This window comes from Pseudophryne corroboree, chromosome 3 (assembly GCF_028390025.1).
Source record: "Pseudophryne corroboree isolate aPseCor3 chromosome 3, aPseCor3.hap2, whole genome shotgun sequence".
Taxonomy (NCBI): Eukaryota; Metazoa; Chordata; class Amphibia; order Anura; family Myobatrachidae; genus Pseudophryne; species Pseudophryne corroboree.
The window spans coordinates 606,606,883-606,620,555 of NC_086446.1; the positions used below are offsets into that span (position 1 = coordinate 606,606,883).

General features: G+C 48.0%; 1 protein-coding gene across 31 annotated transcripts in view; it reads left to right on the forward strand.

Annotated features, from left to right (window-relative positions):
* The window catches only part of SORBS1 (sorbin and SH3 domain containing 1), a 696,861-nt gene that overhangs the window by 570,919 nt on the left and 112,269 nt on the right, over positions 1-13,673 (forward strand). For 24 of the 31 annotated variants that reach the window (XM_063961529.1, XM_063961528.1, XM_063961554.1 and 21 more), the window contains 2 exons: positions 7,279-7,353; positions 7,711-7,773. The exons of 6 other annotated variants lie outside the window; for them this stretch is intronic. In XM_063961529.1, coding sequence (XP_063817599.1) covers positions 7,279-7,353; positions 7,711-7,773 — 138 coding nt within the window. The remainder of the gene's footprint in view (positions 1-7,278; positions 7,354-7,710; positions 7,774-13,673) is intronic. One more of the 31 variants, XM_063961525.1, reaches the window with a different exon arrangement.

The following is a 13,673-nucleotide window of genomic DNA, read 5'->3' on the forward strand; positions in this document are numbered from 1 at the left end:
ACATCTAAAGAAAGCTTTAGGACTAACTGGTGTGCACTGGCTCCTCCCCCTATGACCCTCCTCCAAGCCTCAGTTAGATTTCTGTGCCCGACGAGAAGGGTGCACACTAGGGGCTCTCCTGAGCTTCTTAGTGAAAGTTTTAGTTTAGGTTTGTTATTTTCAGTGAGACCTGCTGGCAACAGGCTCACTGCATCGAGGGACTAAGGGGAGAAGAAGCGAACTCACCTGCGTGCAGAGTGGATTGGGCTTCTTGGCTTCTGGACATTAGCTCCAGAGGGACGATCACAGGTCCAGCCTGGATGGGTCCCGGAGCCGCGCCGCCGGCCCCCTTACAGAGCCAGAAGAGCGAAGAGGTCTGGAAAAATCGGCGGCAGAAGACGTTCCTGTCTTCAATAAGGTAGCGCACAGCACTGCAGCTGTGCGCCATTGCTCTCAGCACACTTCATACTCAGGTCACTGAGGGTGCAGGGCGCTGGGGGGGGCGCCCTGAGACGCAATAAAACATGACAGAAATACCTTACATGGCAAAAAATACATCACATATAGCTCCTGGGCTATATGGATGCATTTAACCCCTGCCAGAATATACAAAAAACCGGGAGATAAGGCCGCCGTAAAGGGGGCGGAGCCTATCTCCTCAGCACACTGGCGCCATTTTCCCTCACAGCTCAGTTGGAGGGAAGCTCCCTGCTCTTCCCTGCAGTCACTACACTACAGAAAAAAGAGAGGGGGGCACTAATTAGGCGCAGTATTAAAACATACAGCAGCTATAAGGGGAAAAACACTTATATAAGGTTATCCCTGTATATATATAGCGCTCTGGTGTGTGCTGGCATACTCTCCCTCTGTCTCCCCAAAGGGCTAGTGGGGTCCTGTCCTCTATCAGAGCATTCCCTGTGTGTGTGCTGTGTGTCGGTACGTTTGTGTCGACATGTATGAGGAGAAAAATGATGTGGAGACGGAGCAGAGTGTCTGTAACAGTGATGTCACCCCCTAGGGGGTCGACACCTGAGTGGATGTACTGTTGAAAATTACGTGACAGTGTCAGCTCTATATAAAAAAACAGTGGTTGACATAAGACAGCCGGCTACTCAGCTTGTGCCTGTCCAGACGTCTCATAGGCCGTCAGGGGCTCTAAAGCGGCCGTTACCTCAGATGGCAGATACAGACGCCGACACGGATACTGACTCCTGTGTCGACGGTGAAGAGACAACCGTGATTTCCAGTAGGGCCACACGTTACATGATTGAGACAATGGAAAATGTTTTTATACATTTCCGATAATACGAGTACCACCAAAAAGGGGTATTATGTTCGGTGAGGGAAAAACTACCTGTAGTTTTCCTGAATCTGAGAAATAAAATGAGGTGTGTGATGATGCGTGGGTTTCCCCCCGATAACAAATTTCTTAAAAAGTATTGGCTGCATACCCTTTCCCGCCAGAGGTTAGGGTGCGTTGGGAAACACCCCCTAGGGGGGATAAGGCGCTCACACGCTTGTAAGAACAAGGGCTCTACCCTCTCATGAGATGGCCGCCCTTAAGGATCCTGCTGATAGAAAGCAGGAGGGTATCCAAAAAGGTATTTACACACATACTGGTGTTATACTGCGACCAGCTATCGCCTCAGCCTGGAGGTGCAGTGCTGGGTTGGCATGGTCGGATTCCCTGACTGGAAATATTGATATCCTAGATAAGGATAGTATATTATTGCCTATAGAGCATTTAAAAGATGCATTTCTATATATGCATGATGCACAGCGGAATAATTGCCGACTGGCATCAAGTATAAGTGCGTTGTCCAAGTCTACCAGTAAAATGGTCAGGTGATGCGGATTCCAAACGGCATTTGGAAGTATTGCCTTTGAAAGGGGACATTTGGAGTCGGTCTTTTAGACCTGGTGGCCACGGCAACAGCTGGGAAATCCACGTTTGTACCCCAGGTCGCCTCTCAAAATAAGACGCCGTATTATCAGGCGCAGTCCTTTTTTGGCAAGCGGACAAAAGGTTCCTCTTTTCTGCTCGTGACAGAGGGAGAGGAAAAAGGCTGTAGAGATCAGCCAGTTCCCAGGAACAGAAACCCTTTCCCGCCTCTGCCAAGCCCTCAGTATGACGCTAGGGCTTTACAAGCTCAGGCACGGTGGGGGCCCGTTCTCAATGAATTTCAGTGCGCAGTGGGCTCACTCGCAAGTAGACCCCTGGATCCTTCAGGTAAAATCTCAGGGGTACATATTGGAATTCGAGACGTCTCCCCCTCGCCGTTTCCAAAAGTCGGCTTTACCGACGTCTCCCTCTGACAGGGAGGCAGTTTTGGAAGCCATTCACAAGCTGTATTCCCAGCAGGTGATAATCGAGGTACCCCTCCTGCAACAGGGAACGGGGTATTATTCCACACTATTGTGGTACCGAAGCCAGACGGCTCGGTGAGACCGATTCTAAATCTAAAATCTAAAATCTTTGAACACTTACATACAGAGGTTCAAATTCAAGATTGAGTCACTCAGAGCAGTGATTGCGAACCTGGAAGAAGGGGACTACATGATGTCTCGGGACATCAAGGATGCTTACCTTCATGTCAAAATTTACCCTTCTCACCAAGGGTACCTCAGGTTATGGTACAGAACTGTCACTATCAGTTCAGACGCTGCCGTAGGGATGGTCCACGGCACCCCGGGTCTTTACCAAGGTAATGGACGAAATGATATCCCTTCGAAGGAAGGGAATTTTAGTTATCCCTTACTTGGACGATTCCCTGATACGGGTAAGATCCAGGGAACAGTTGGAGGTCGGTGTAGCACTATCTCAGGTAGTGTTGCGGCAGCACGATTGGATTCTCAATATTCCAAAATCGCAGCTGGTTCCGACGACTTGTCTTCTGTTTCCTAGGGATGATCCTGGACACAGTCCAGAAAAAAGGTGTTTCTCCCGGAAGAGAAAGCCAGGGAGTTATCCGAGCTAATCAGGAACCTCCTAAAACCGAACCAAGTCTCCGTGCATCAATGCACAAGGGTTCTGGGTAAAAATGGTGGCTTCCTACGAAGCAATCCCATTCGTTAGATTCCACGCAAGAACTTTCCAGTGGAACCTACTGGACAAATGATCCGGGTCGCATTTTCAGATGCATCAGCGGATAACCCTGTCGCCAAGGACAAGGGTATCCATCCTGTAGTGGTTGCAGAGTGCTCATCTTCTAGAGGGCCGCAGATTCGGCATTCAGGACTGGGTCCTGGTGACAATGGATGCCAGCCTGCGAGGCTGGGGAGCAGTCACACAGGGAAGGAATATCCAGGGCTTAGGGTCAAGCCTGGATACATCACTTCACATAAATATCCTGAAGCTAAGGGCCATTTACAATGCTCTAAGCTTAGCGAGACCTCTGCTTCAAGGTCAGCCGGTGTTGATCCAGTCGGACAACATCATGGCAGTCACCCACGTAAACAGACAGGGTGGCACAAGAAGCAGGAGGGCAATGGCAGAAGCTGCAAGGATTCTTCGCTGGGCGGAAAATCATGTGATAGCACTGTCAACAGTATTCATTCCGGGAGTGGACAACTGGGAAGCAGACTTCCTCAGCACGACCTCCACCCGGGAGAGTGGGGACTTCACCCAGAAGTCGTCCACATGATTAAAAAACTCGACAGGTATTGCGCCAGGTCAAGAGACCCTCAGGCAATAGTTGTAGACGCTCTGGTAACACAGTGGGTGTACCAGTCAGTGTATGTGTTCCCTCCTCTGCCTCTCATACCCAAGGTACTGAGATTGATAAGATGGAGAGGAGAAAGCACTATATTCGTGGCTCCGGATTGGCCAAGAAGGACTTGGTAACCGGAACTTCAAGAGAGGCTCACGGAGGATCCGTGGCCTCTACCTCTAAGAAGGGACCTGCTCCAGCAAGGACCCTGTCTGTTCCAAGACTTACCGCGGCTGCGTTTGACGGCATGGCGGTTGAACACCGGATCCTGAAGGAAAAAAGGCATTCCGGATGAAGTCATCCCTATCCTGATCAAAAGCCAGGAAGGATGTAACCGCAAAAACATTATCACCGCAATTGGCGAAAATATGTTGCGTAGTGCGAGGCCAGTAAGGCCCGACGGAGGAAATTCAACTGGGTCGATTCCTACATTTCCTGCAAACAGGAGAGTCTATGGGCCTGAAATTGGGGTCCATTAAGGTTCAGATTTCGGCCCTGTCAATTTTCTTCCAAAAAAGAACTAGCTTCAGTCCCTGAAGTTTAGACGTTTGTAAAAGGGGTACTGCATATACAGCCTCCTTTTGTGCCTCCAGTGGCAATTTGGGATCTCAATGTAGTTTGGGTTCCAAAAGTCACATTGGTTTGAACCACTTAAATCTGTGGAGTTAAAATATCTCACATGGAAAGTGGTCATGCTGTTGGCCCTGGCCTGGGCCAGGCGCGTGTCAGAATTGGCGGCTTTATCCTGTAAAAGCCCTTATCTGATTTTCCATTCGGACAGGGGGAATTGAGTACTCGTCCTCAGTTTCTCCCTAAGGTGGTTCCAGCGTTTTCACCTGAACCAACCTATTGTGGTGCCTGCGGCTACTAGGGACTTGGAGGAATCCAAGTTGCTGGATGTTGTCAGGGCCCTGAAAATATGTTTCCAGGACGGCTGGAGTCAGGAAATCTGACTCGCTGTTTATCCTGTATGCACCCAACATGCTGGGTGCTCCTGCTTCTAAGCAGACTATTGCTCGTTGGATTTGTAGTACAATTCAGCTTGCACATTCTGTGGCAGGCCTGCCACAGCTAAAATCTGTAAAAGCCCGTTCCACAAGGAAAGTGGGCTCATCTTGGGCGGCTGCCCGAGGGGTCTCGGCTTTACAACTTTGCCGAGCAGCTACTTGGTCAGGGGCAAACATGTTTGCTAAATTCTACAAATTTGATACCCTGGCTGAGGAGGACCTGGAGTTCTCTCATTCGATGCTGCAGAGTCATCCGCACTCTCCCGCCCGTTTGGGAGCTTTGGTATAATCCCCATGGTCCTTACGGAGTCCCCAGCATCCACTTAGGACGTTAGAGAAAATAAGAATTTACTTACCGATAATTCTATTTCTCATAGTCCGTAGTGGATGCTGGGCGCCCATCCCAAGTGCGGATTGTCTGCAATACTTGTACATAGTTATTGTTACAAAAATCGGGTTATTATTGTTGGGAGCCATCTTTTCAGAGGCTCCTCTGTTATCATACTGTTAACTGGGTTCAGATCACAAGTTATACGGTGTGATTGGTGTGGCTGGTATGAGTCTTACCCGGGATTCAAAATCCTTCCTTATTGTGTACGCTCGTCCGGGCACAGTATCCTAACTGAGGCTTGGAGGAGGGTCATAGGGGGAGGAGCCAGTGCACACCAGTTAGTCCTAAAGCTTTCTTTAGATGTGCCCAGTCTCCTGCGGAGCCGCTATTCCCCATGGTCCTTACGGAGTCCCCAGCATCCACTACGGACTATGAGAAATAGAATTATCGGTAAGTAAATTCTTATTTTTAATGTAGAATTGGTTATTATAATACAAAGCAGATACTTATGATACAGAATCTGTGTCATAAGTTTCTTATTTGTATTATTTCAACCACTAATGACAGGGGAGGCACTGCCTCCCCTGACTGCCTGTCCCTGCTAATAACATACACAAGCAGTGTGGTTGCTGGCATGGCTGCTAGCTTTATCTGCACATTTTGCCCTTGGTCTATCTTGTTACTACTATAATTTACTCAACAATTTCACATGATTGTCGTCACCCCATTTGTGTAGTTCATGTAGTCTGTGATGGAGGCTGTAATGTACCATTCACTTGAAGAAAAACTCAACCCAAAACGTAACACACAGTTTGGGTGGAGGTCACTATGTTAAGAAATAAGCTCCATTTACATGAAAACGATGTTTTTCTTCAGTAAAAAGCAAGGTTTAAAAATAAATAACACAGTGAGCCTAATTCAGACCTGATGGTAGATGTGCTACGATCAGTTTCCCTGACATGCGGGAGGACGCCCAGCACAGGGCTAGTCCGCCCCGCGTGTCAGGCCCTACCCCGTCGTACAAGTACAAAAGCATCGCACAGCAGCAATGCTTTTGTACTTGAAGAGTAGCTCCCCACCAGCTCAGCTCCTGCGCGCTGGCCGGGAGTTACCCGTCGCTGTGAGGGCCACAGCAGCTGCGTGTGACATCACGCAGCCACCGCGGCCTGCCCCCTGCATGTTCCAGGCACGCCTGCATTGCCCGGACTGCGCCCCTAAAACGGTGGCCATATACCGCCGCCCCCCCCTTCCCAGTGAACGCCTCTGCCTGTCAATCAGGCAGAGGCGATCGCAGGGCTGAGACGGCCATCAGCTGTCTGGCATGTGCTGATGCACTGCGGCGCCGGCGCAGTTAAGATCTGATCGGCTGCTGTGCGAAAGCGCACAGCACCGATCAGGTCTGAATTAAGCCCAGTATTCTTAAATAGAGTGCAGAGTTCCTCCAATCCAGGTAGTTACCCAAAGAATACAATGGCTGGCAAGTACCTGTATAATACAGGGGGTGTAATGGTTAGCATTACTGCCTCACAGCACTGAGGTCATGGGTTCGATTCCTATCATGGTCCTAACTGTGTGGAGTTTGTATATTCTCCCCGTCCTTTTGCTGGTTTCTTCCGGGTACTCCGGTTTCCTCCCGCAATTTAAAAATATACTGGTAGTTTAATTGGCTCCCCACAAAAATGAACCCTAGTATGTGTGTGCTTGTACTTGGGCAGACTAGATGGGCCAAGTGGTTCTTATCTGCCATCGAAATTCTAACATTGTCATTGTTCCCATTTGTAAAAGTGGTCATGAACTGAATGCCAGAATACTGAAAGAATATATTCTCCTGGTACGGAATACATATGTGAGACTGACAGGATGCCGGTTGTCACTAAACCGACAGCGGCATCCTGGCAGCAAGTTCCTTTGTGGGCTCATTGCGTTCGCCACGCTTCGGGCCTGATGGCGAGCTACGGGTTATATTTCAACTCAGGTAGTTGCGTGGGGATATGGAGCTGTGGTTGGGATTACGACCGATGGCATTTCCTCGCCTGTCAGGATTCCAGCATTGGTATCCTGAACGGCAGGATCCCTACAGGCGGTATATTAACCGCATCCCACTGGTACTTAGTGATTCACAATCCCATTTGTTCTGTACTGGAACAATTGCATTATTACCTAGTACGCACCTTTACGTGTTTATGTACAGTACTTTCTGTGTAAAACATTCCATTTTCTGTTATTTCCGATTCTTGCTGCATCTTATTAGACTCTCCTGTTGAAAACCCTTATTCCCCAACATACATATTTCCTGAGCTGCCTGAAGTCCGGCCTAAGACTGCAGGTAATCATGGATTGGCGTGAGAAGTGCACATGTGTTTTTAACCTGTAGCCAAACTGTCCTATTTACACTGTTTGCCCAGATGGGATATATAAATAATGCTTTATCCTTGCTAACATATTATTAATATTATAGCCCTAACACTATTAAGAAAGCAGTCAGCTTAAACTATAGAGCAGGGATAGACAGCATGTATGGAACTACAACTCCCAGCATTCTCAGATTGCTGTTTGCTGAAAGCGTGCTGGGAGCTTTAGTTTACCCATAGTCGATAAGTGAAGGATTACTTATTTCTATGTAAGAAATATGCGGCAGATACATGTGGATATGCTGAACGTCTAGTGCTTTTCTGTGCTGCAGAATTCAATCCTTATACTCCCACCTACAAGTTTCCTGTATCCACTCCTAGTCCTAGCTCGGAAGGTAATTGGAAACACCAAGATGATATTTTGTGCACCTAGTTTGCCTTTGATGCTTTCAGCTCTCTTACCTCTAATTTTATAGGCGTGAATTGTGTGCTGTGCTATTGTGGCACGGAATTTGAGTCTGGACATGGATTTGCAGTGGTGTTTCTGTTTTTGTGTGCTGTGGACTAACAATGCCTCAAAACAGCCAAAAGCAAGTAACTCTATAGAGTCCTATGCGTGACACAAGACCTATGATATCATCACTGCAGTCATAGTTGATGTTCACATTAGTTTAAGGTGCGATAGGCAAGTGTCACCTGTTGCTCTAAATAAAATTCCCCATATGGCCGTGATTCTGATTGGGAGTAAAGGGAAAAAGTAACTTTGCAATTTGGAAAAACCATTGGCCTAATTCAGACCTGATCGCTGCTGTGCGTTCTCGTACAGCAGCCGATCAGGTCTGAATTGCGCATGCGCCGACGCCATCTCAGCCCAGCGATCGCCTCTGCCGGATTGACAGGCAATTGACAGGCAGAGGCGTTCACTGGGGGGGGGGGGGGGGGGGTGGCAGGCCGGAGCCGTTTGGCTGCCGTTTTGGGGGCACGGTCCAGGCAACGAAGGCGTGCCCGGACCGTGCGGAAGGGGGGGCCCGCGGCGGCTGCGTGACGTCACGCGCAGCCGCTGCAACCCGGACAGCGATGGGTAGCTCCCTGCCAGCACGCAGGAGCTGCACAGGTAGGGAGCTACTCGTCAAGTACAAAAGCATCACCGCTGTGCGATGCTTTTGTACTTGTGTGGGGGTGGGGAGGGGGTAGGGCCAGACATGTGGGGTGGACTAGTCCTGTGCTGGGCGTCCCCCCACATGTCTAAGTAACTGATCGTAGATGTGCAAAATTTGGCACGGCTACGATCAGGTCTGAATTAGGCTCCATGTGCACTGCAGGGAGGCAGATATAACATGTGCAGAGAGAGTTAGATTTGGGTGGGATGAGATCAAACTGAAATCTAAATTGCAGTGTAAAAATAAAGCAGACAGTATTTGCCCTGCACATAAACAATATATAACCCACCCAAATCTAATTCTCTCTCTGTACATGTTATATCTGCCCCAAATGCCCCCCCCCCCCCCCCCCTGCAGTGCACATGGTGTTGCCCATTAGCTAACAAATTTGCTGCTGCGATCAGATCTGAATTAGGCCCCATATTGCAATGCAGGTTGGACAGATTTAAAATGCACAGAGATTCAGATTTGAGAGGGGCATGTCCAAACTCAGATCTGAATTACAGTGTAAAAATAAAGCTGTCCAGGATTTGTGGGCTACATGCAAATCAGCCAGTATTTACCCTGCATGCAAAAAAAATAATAATAATTTGCACCCCTTGCATTGCAACATGGGTCGTCCAGGTGCACAGTTACACAGTACGCGTTTAAAATAGAAGGAGAATAGAACCTGCGGCAAGCGAAGTGCGCCACCATGCCCACAGTGTGGCGAGCTCAGCGAGCTGGCAAGGGGCCTCGATGCGCTCCCCCCCGCTGCCGGCATTCTGGCAGCCGGGATGCCATTATCGGTATTCTGACAGCCGGCATCTGATTCCGATCCCCTACAGGCCCATTATGTCAGCAAAAGCACTTACTGAGCGTACTGTTAGCTAGAGTGACTCTGTCTCCCTCTGTTGGCCAGAAGACAGATGACACCAAACCTCGTTATATGCTGATTCCAACATCTTAATGTTGGAAAATCCCAGTGCACATAAATTATCTGTCTGAGAATGTTTAAACTTGGGATATTGACAATATGAGGGAGGACTTTAAAGATGAATTTATCACAGTGTGAAGCGGAGACGGTGTTCCTTTCCACTGGACAGTGACCTCACACGTGTTATACTGACGCTACTGACTGTCCTTAATGTTTAGAGATAATCCCAGATTATAAAGGCATTATCCAATGTGTGCAACATTGCCCATCTGATTGTACAGAGAATTCCTATTATTTCATACTCTAACTAGCGTTTTGCTCGTGGCTTCATTTGCATGGATGTCTTACAAAAAAAGAATGTTTTCGTCTCCAAAGTACATAAACAGTCCCTAGAAGTATATATCTATAGGCATTTTGGACTTGAGGAGTCTGCATACTGCACGCACTAACTGTCAAGCGTCTGGTTTTTCTTTTATTGCTGCTCTGCCTGATGTCACACTGCGATCATACATACCACGGTTTCTTTCTAGGTCATATATGAAATACAGCAACAATAGTGTAATATGTTAAAGTACAAAACATTTATTACACAATAGACAGCATATTGCTCAACAACATAAGATGATTCATAAAAACTGTAATGATGTTGAAAATCTAAGGTAAACAGTAAAGACTGTACTGGAGAATAGTTTTCAACACAACAATATAGTATATAAAACATTCATGAAGAATCCATAACAACGTGGAAAGAACTGAGGTAGGTAGTGGAGACTGTGCCAAAAAGTAGCTTTCAACACGGCAAAACAGCATAGGAAAATTCCTAAGAGGTACATAAAAATATTTTAAAAAACTGAGGTAAGCAGGACTATACCAGAGAGTGGCTTTCAACATGGCATGTAGTTTACAGTGGCTCCGGATGCTGCTGCACACCTGTCCACCGAATGCACACCTGGGGGTAAATTTACTAAGATGGGAGTTCTATTTAAGATGTGATGTTACCCATAGCAACCAATAAGATTCTACTTCTCATTTATCTAGCAGCTTCTAGAAGACAATACCTGGAATCTGATTGGTTGCTACGGGCAACATCCCATCTTAAACAGAGCTCCCATCTTAGTAAATTTACCCCCTGGTACCTGTGAAGTCCTTCTGCATCTCAGTAGGTTACTCCACTTATATAACAGTAACACCTGACCTGGACTCTCTTAGCCACAATGCTGCAATTCTTAATCCATGTCAGATCTGTGCTGTCTCTGCCACTATATATATATATATATATATACACTGCTCAAAAAAATAAAGGGAACACTTAAACAACACAATGTAACTCCAATCACACTTCTGTGAAATCAAACTGTCCACTTAGGAAGCAACACTGATTGACAATCAATTTCACATGCTGTTGTGCAAATGGAATAGACAACAGGTGGAAATTATAGGCAATTAGCAAGACACCCCCAATAAAGGAGTTGTTCTGCAGGTGGTGACCACAGACCACTTCTCAGCTCCTATGCTCTCTGGCTGATGTTTTAGTCACTTTTGAAAGCTGGCGGTGCTTTCACTCTAGTGGTAGCATGAGACGGAGTCTACAACCCACACAAGTGGCTCAGGTAGTGCAGCTCATCCAAGATGGCACATCAATGCGAGCTGTGGCAAGAAGGTTTGCTGTGTCTGTACAGGCCAGTACATCAGGAGACGTGGAGGAGGCCGTAGGAGGGCAACAACCCAGCAGCAGGACCGCTACCTCCGCCTTTGTGCAAGGAGGAACAGGAGGAACACTGCCAGAGCCCTGCAAAATGACCTCCAGCAAGCCACAAATGTGCATGTGTCTACTCAAACGATCAGAAACAGACTCCATGAGGGTGGTATGAAGGCCCGACGTCCACAGGTGGGGGTTGTGCTTACAGCCCAACACCATGCAGGACGTTTGGCATTTGCCAGAGAACACCAAGATTGGCAAATTCGCCACTGGCGCCCTGTGCTCTTCACAGATGAAAGCAGGTTCTCACTGAGCACGTGACAGATGTGACAGAGTCTGGAGACGCCAAGGAGAACGTTCTGCTGCCTGCAACATCCTCCAGCATGACCGGTTTGGCAGTAGGTCAGTAATGGTGTGGGGTGGCATTTCTTTGGGGGGCCGCACAGCCCTCCATGTGCTCGCCAGAGGTAGCCTGACTGCCATTAGGTACCGAGATGAAATCCTCATACCCCTTGTGAGATCATATACTGGTGTGGTTGGCCCTGGGTTCCTCCTAATGCAAGACAATGCTAGACCTCATGTGGCTGGAGTGTGTCAGCAGTTCCTGCAAGACAAAGGCATTGATGCTGTGGACTGGCCCGCCCGTTCCCCAGACCTGAATCCAATTGAGCACATCTGGGACATCATGTCTCGCTCCATCCACCAACGCCACGTTGCACCACAGACTGTCCAGGAGTTGGCGGATGCTTTAGTCCAGGTCTGGGAGGAGATCCCTCAGGAGACCATCCGCCACCTCATCAGGAGCATGCCCAGGTGTTGTAGGGAGGTCATACAGCCACGAGGAGGCCACACACACTACTGAGCCTCATTTTGGCTTGTTTTAAGGACATTACATCAAAGTTGGATCAGCCTGTAGTGTGTTTTTCCACTTTAATTTTGAGTGCGACTCCAAATCCAGACCTCCATGGGTTAATAAATTTGATTTCCATTGATAATTTTTGTGTGATTTTGTTGTCAGCACATTCAACTATGTAAAGAACAAGTATTTAATAAGAATATTTCATTCATTCAGATCTAGGATGTGTTGTTTAAGTGTTCCATTTATTTTTTGAGCAGTGTATATATATATATATATATATATATATATTACCATTTTTACTATTCAAACCTTAATTTTGAAAATCTGCATTAAGTCCAAGCCCAGCGTACTTGATGCACCTGCCACAGCAAAGCATCCCTGGGGAAGATATGAAAGCACTAGGAATTATGGGGATTAGTATGATTTGCCGATGGATAAGATGCTGGCGGTCAGTATACCGACAGCGGCATCCAGTCCATCAAAATCCTGACAGCCCCACAGGAAGCCCCCTAACCCTCACCTTTTCCCTACCCTAGCCCTTCCTTGTGGGTGCCTAACCCTAACCCACCTGGGCTCTCATTCATAGTGAAATGAAACTAATGTTGCAGCTGATGGGCTGTCTACCGTCTTCGCCCGACAACACACATCTGAATTACATGCAATTCCGATCTGCCTCCACTGGCGGTGACAATCATGGACGCATGCGCGGAGGAAAATCATGGGGAGCTTGCACCCCGTCTCCTCCATCCGGGTCTGAATCAGGCTCTTTGCTAGTACCATTGCTCTCACACAGATTGCAAACCTGCTCTTTAACAGGGCCCCAGTCACATCTGTGATCCGAAACAAACAGATGATTACATTGCTCGGAGATAATGTTCTGAAACTGAAAGGATGTATTGTAATGGATGAGGAGCCCAGCATACAGGTCCTGCTAAGGACGTAAAGAATAATTTATCACAATGTAAAGTTGCTCCTCCCACCTCTGGTTGGACAAACACTCTGATAATAATTCTCATATGACTTGCATTTTTGTCCTGCCACATATGTTATTGATGCAGAGGCGTCACTTACCTCCTGGACATCCAGTGTGGCGCTGAGGCGTCACTTACCTCCTGGACATCCAGTGTGGCGCTGAGAAAAGGGGGCGGGCTTCACAGGAAGGGACGGGGCTTCACGTCCCGGCACCCATTTTTTCTTCACTTGGGGGTCCAAAAGGGGGTGGGGCTTCAGTGGAGGGGCGGGGCTTTGCATCCCCACTCCCGTATTTTAGTCACTTGGGGGGTTTGGGAGGTGCAGGCTGTCTGCCGGGAGGTGCTGTGCCTGCAGTGCTGGCTCCTACACAGTGACAGGAGCCGAGTGCTGCACATAATGTGAAGTGAAGCACTCGGCTCCTGTCACTGAGCAGGAGGCGGCATTTTGGTGTCACCCCTCGGCGGGTGACACCCGAGAGCGGGCCGCACCCCCCTTGTGACGCCACTGATTGATGTATCTGTACGGTTCACAATGGGACCACATACTGTGCAATGGTCAGCAAGGGAGAAACCAAGTTTGTGTTTGTTCGATAAGCATCAGAGAGAAACACGTTGTGACCTAATAATATGGGTAAATGCACAAAATGACAGCAATTACTGTACAGTAAATAAATCCAAATCGCTGAACAC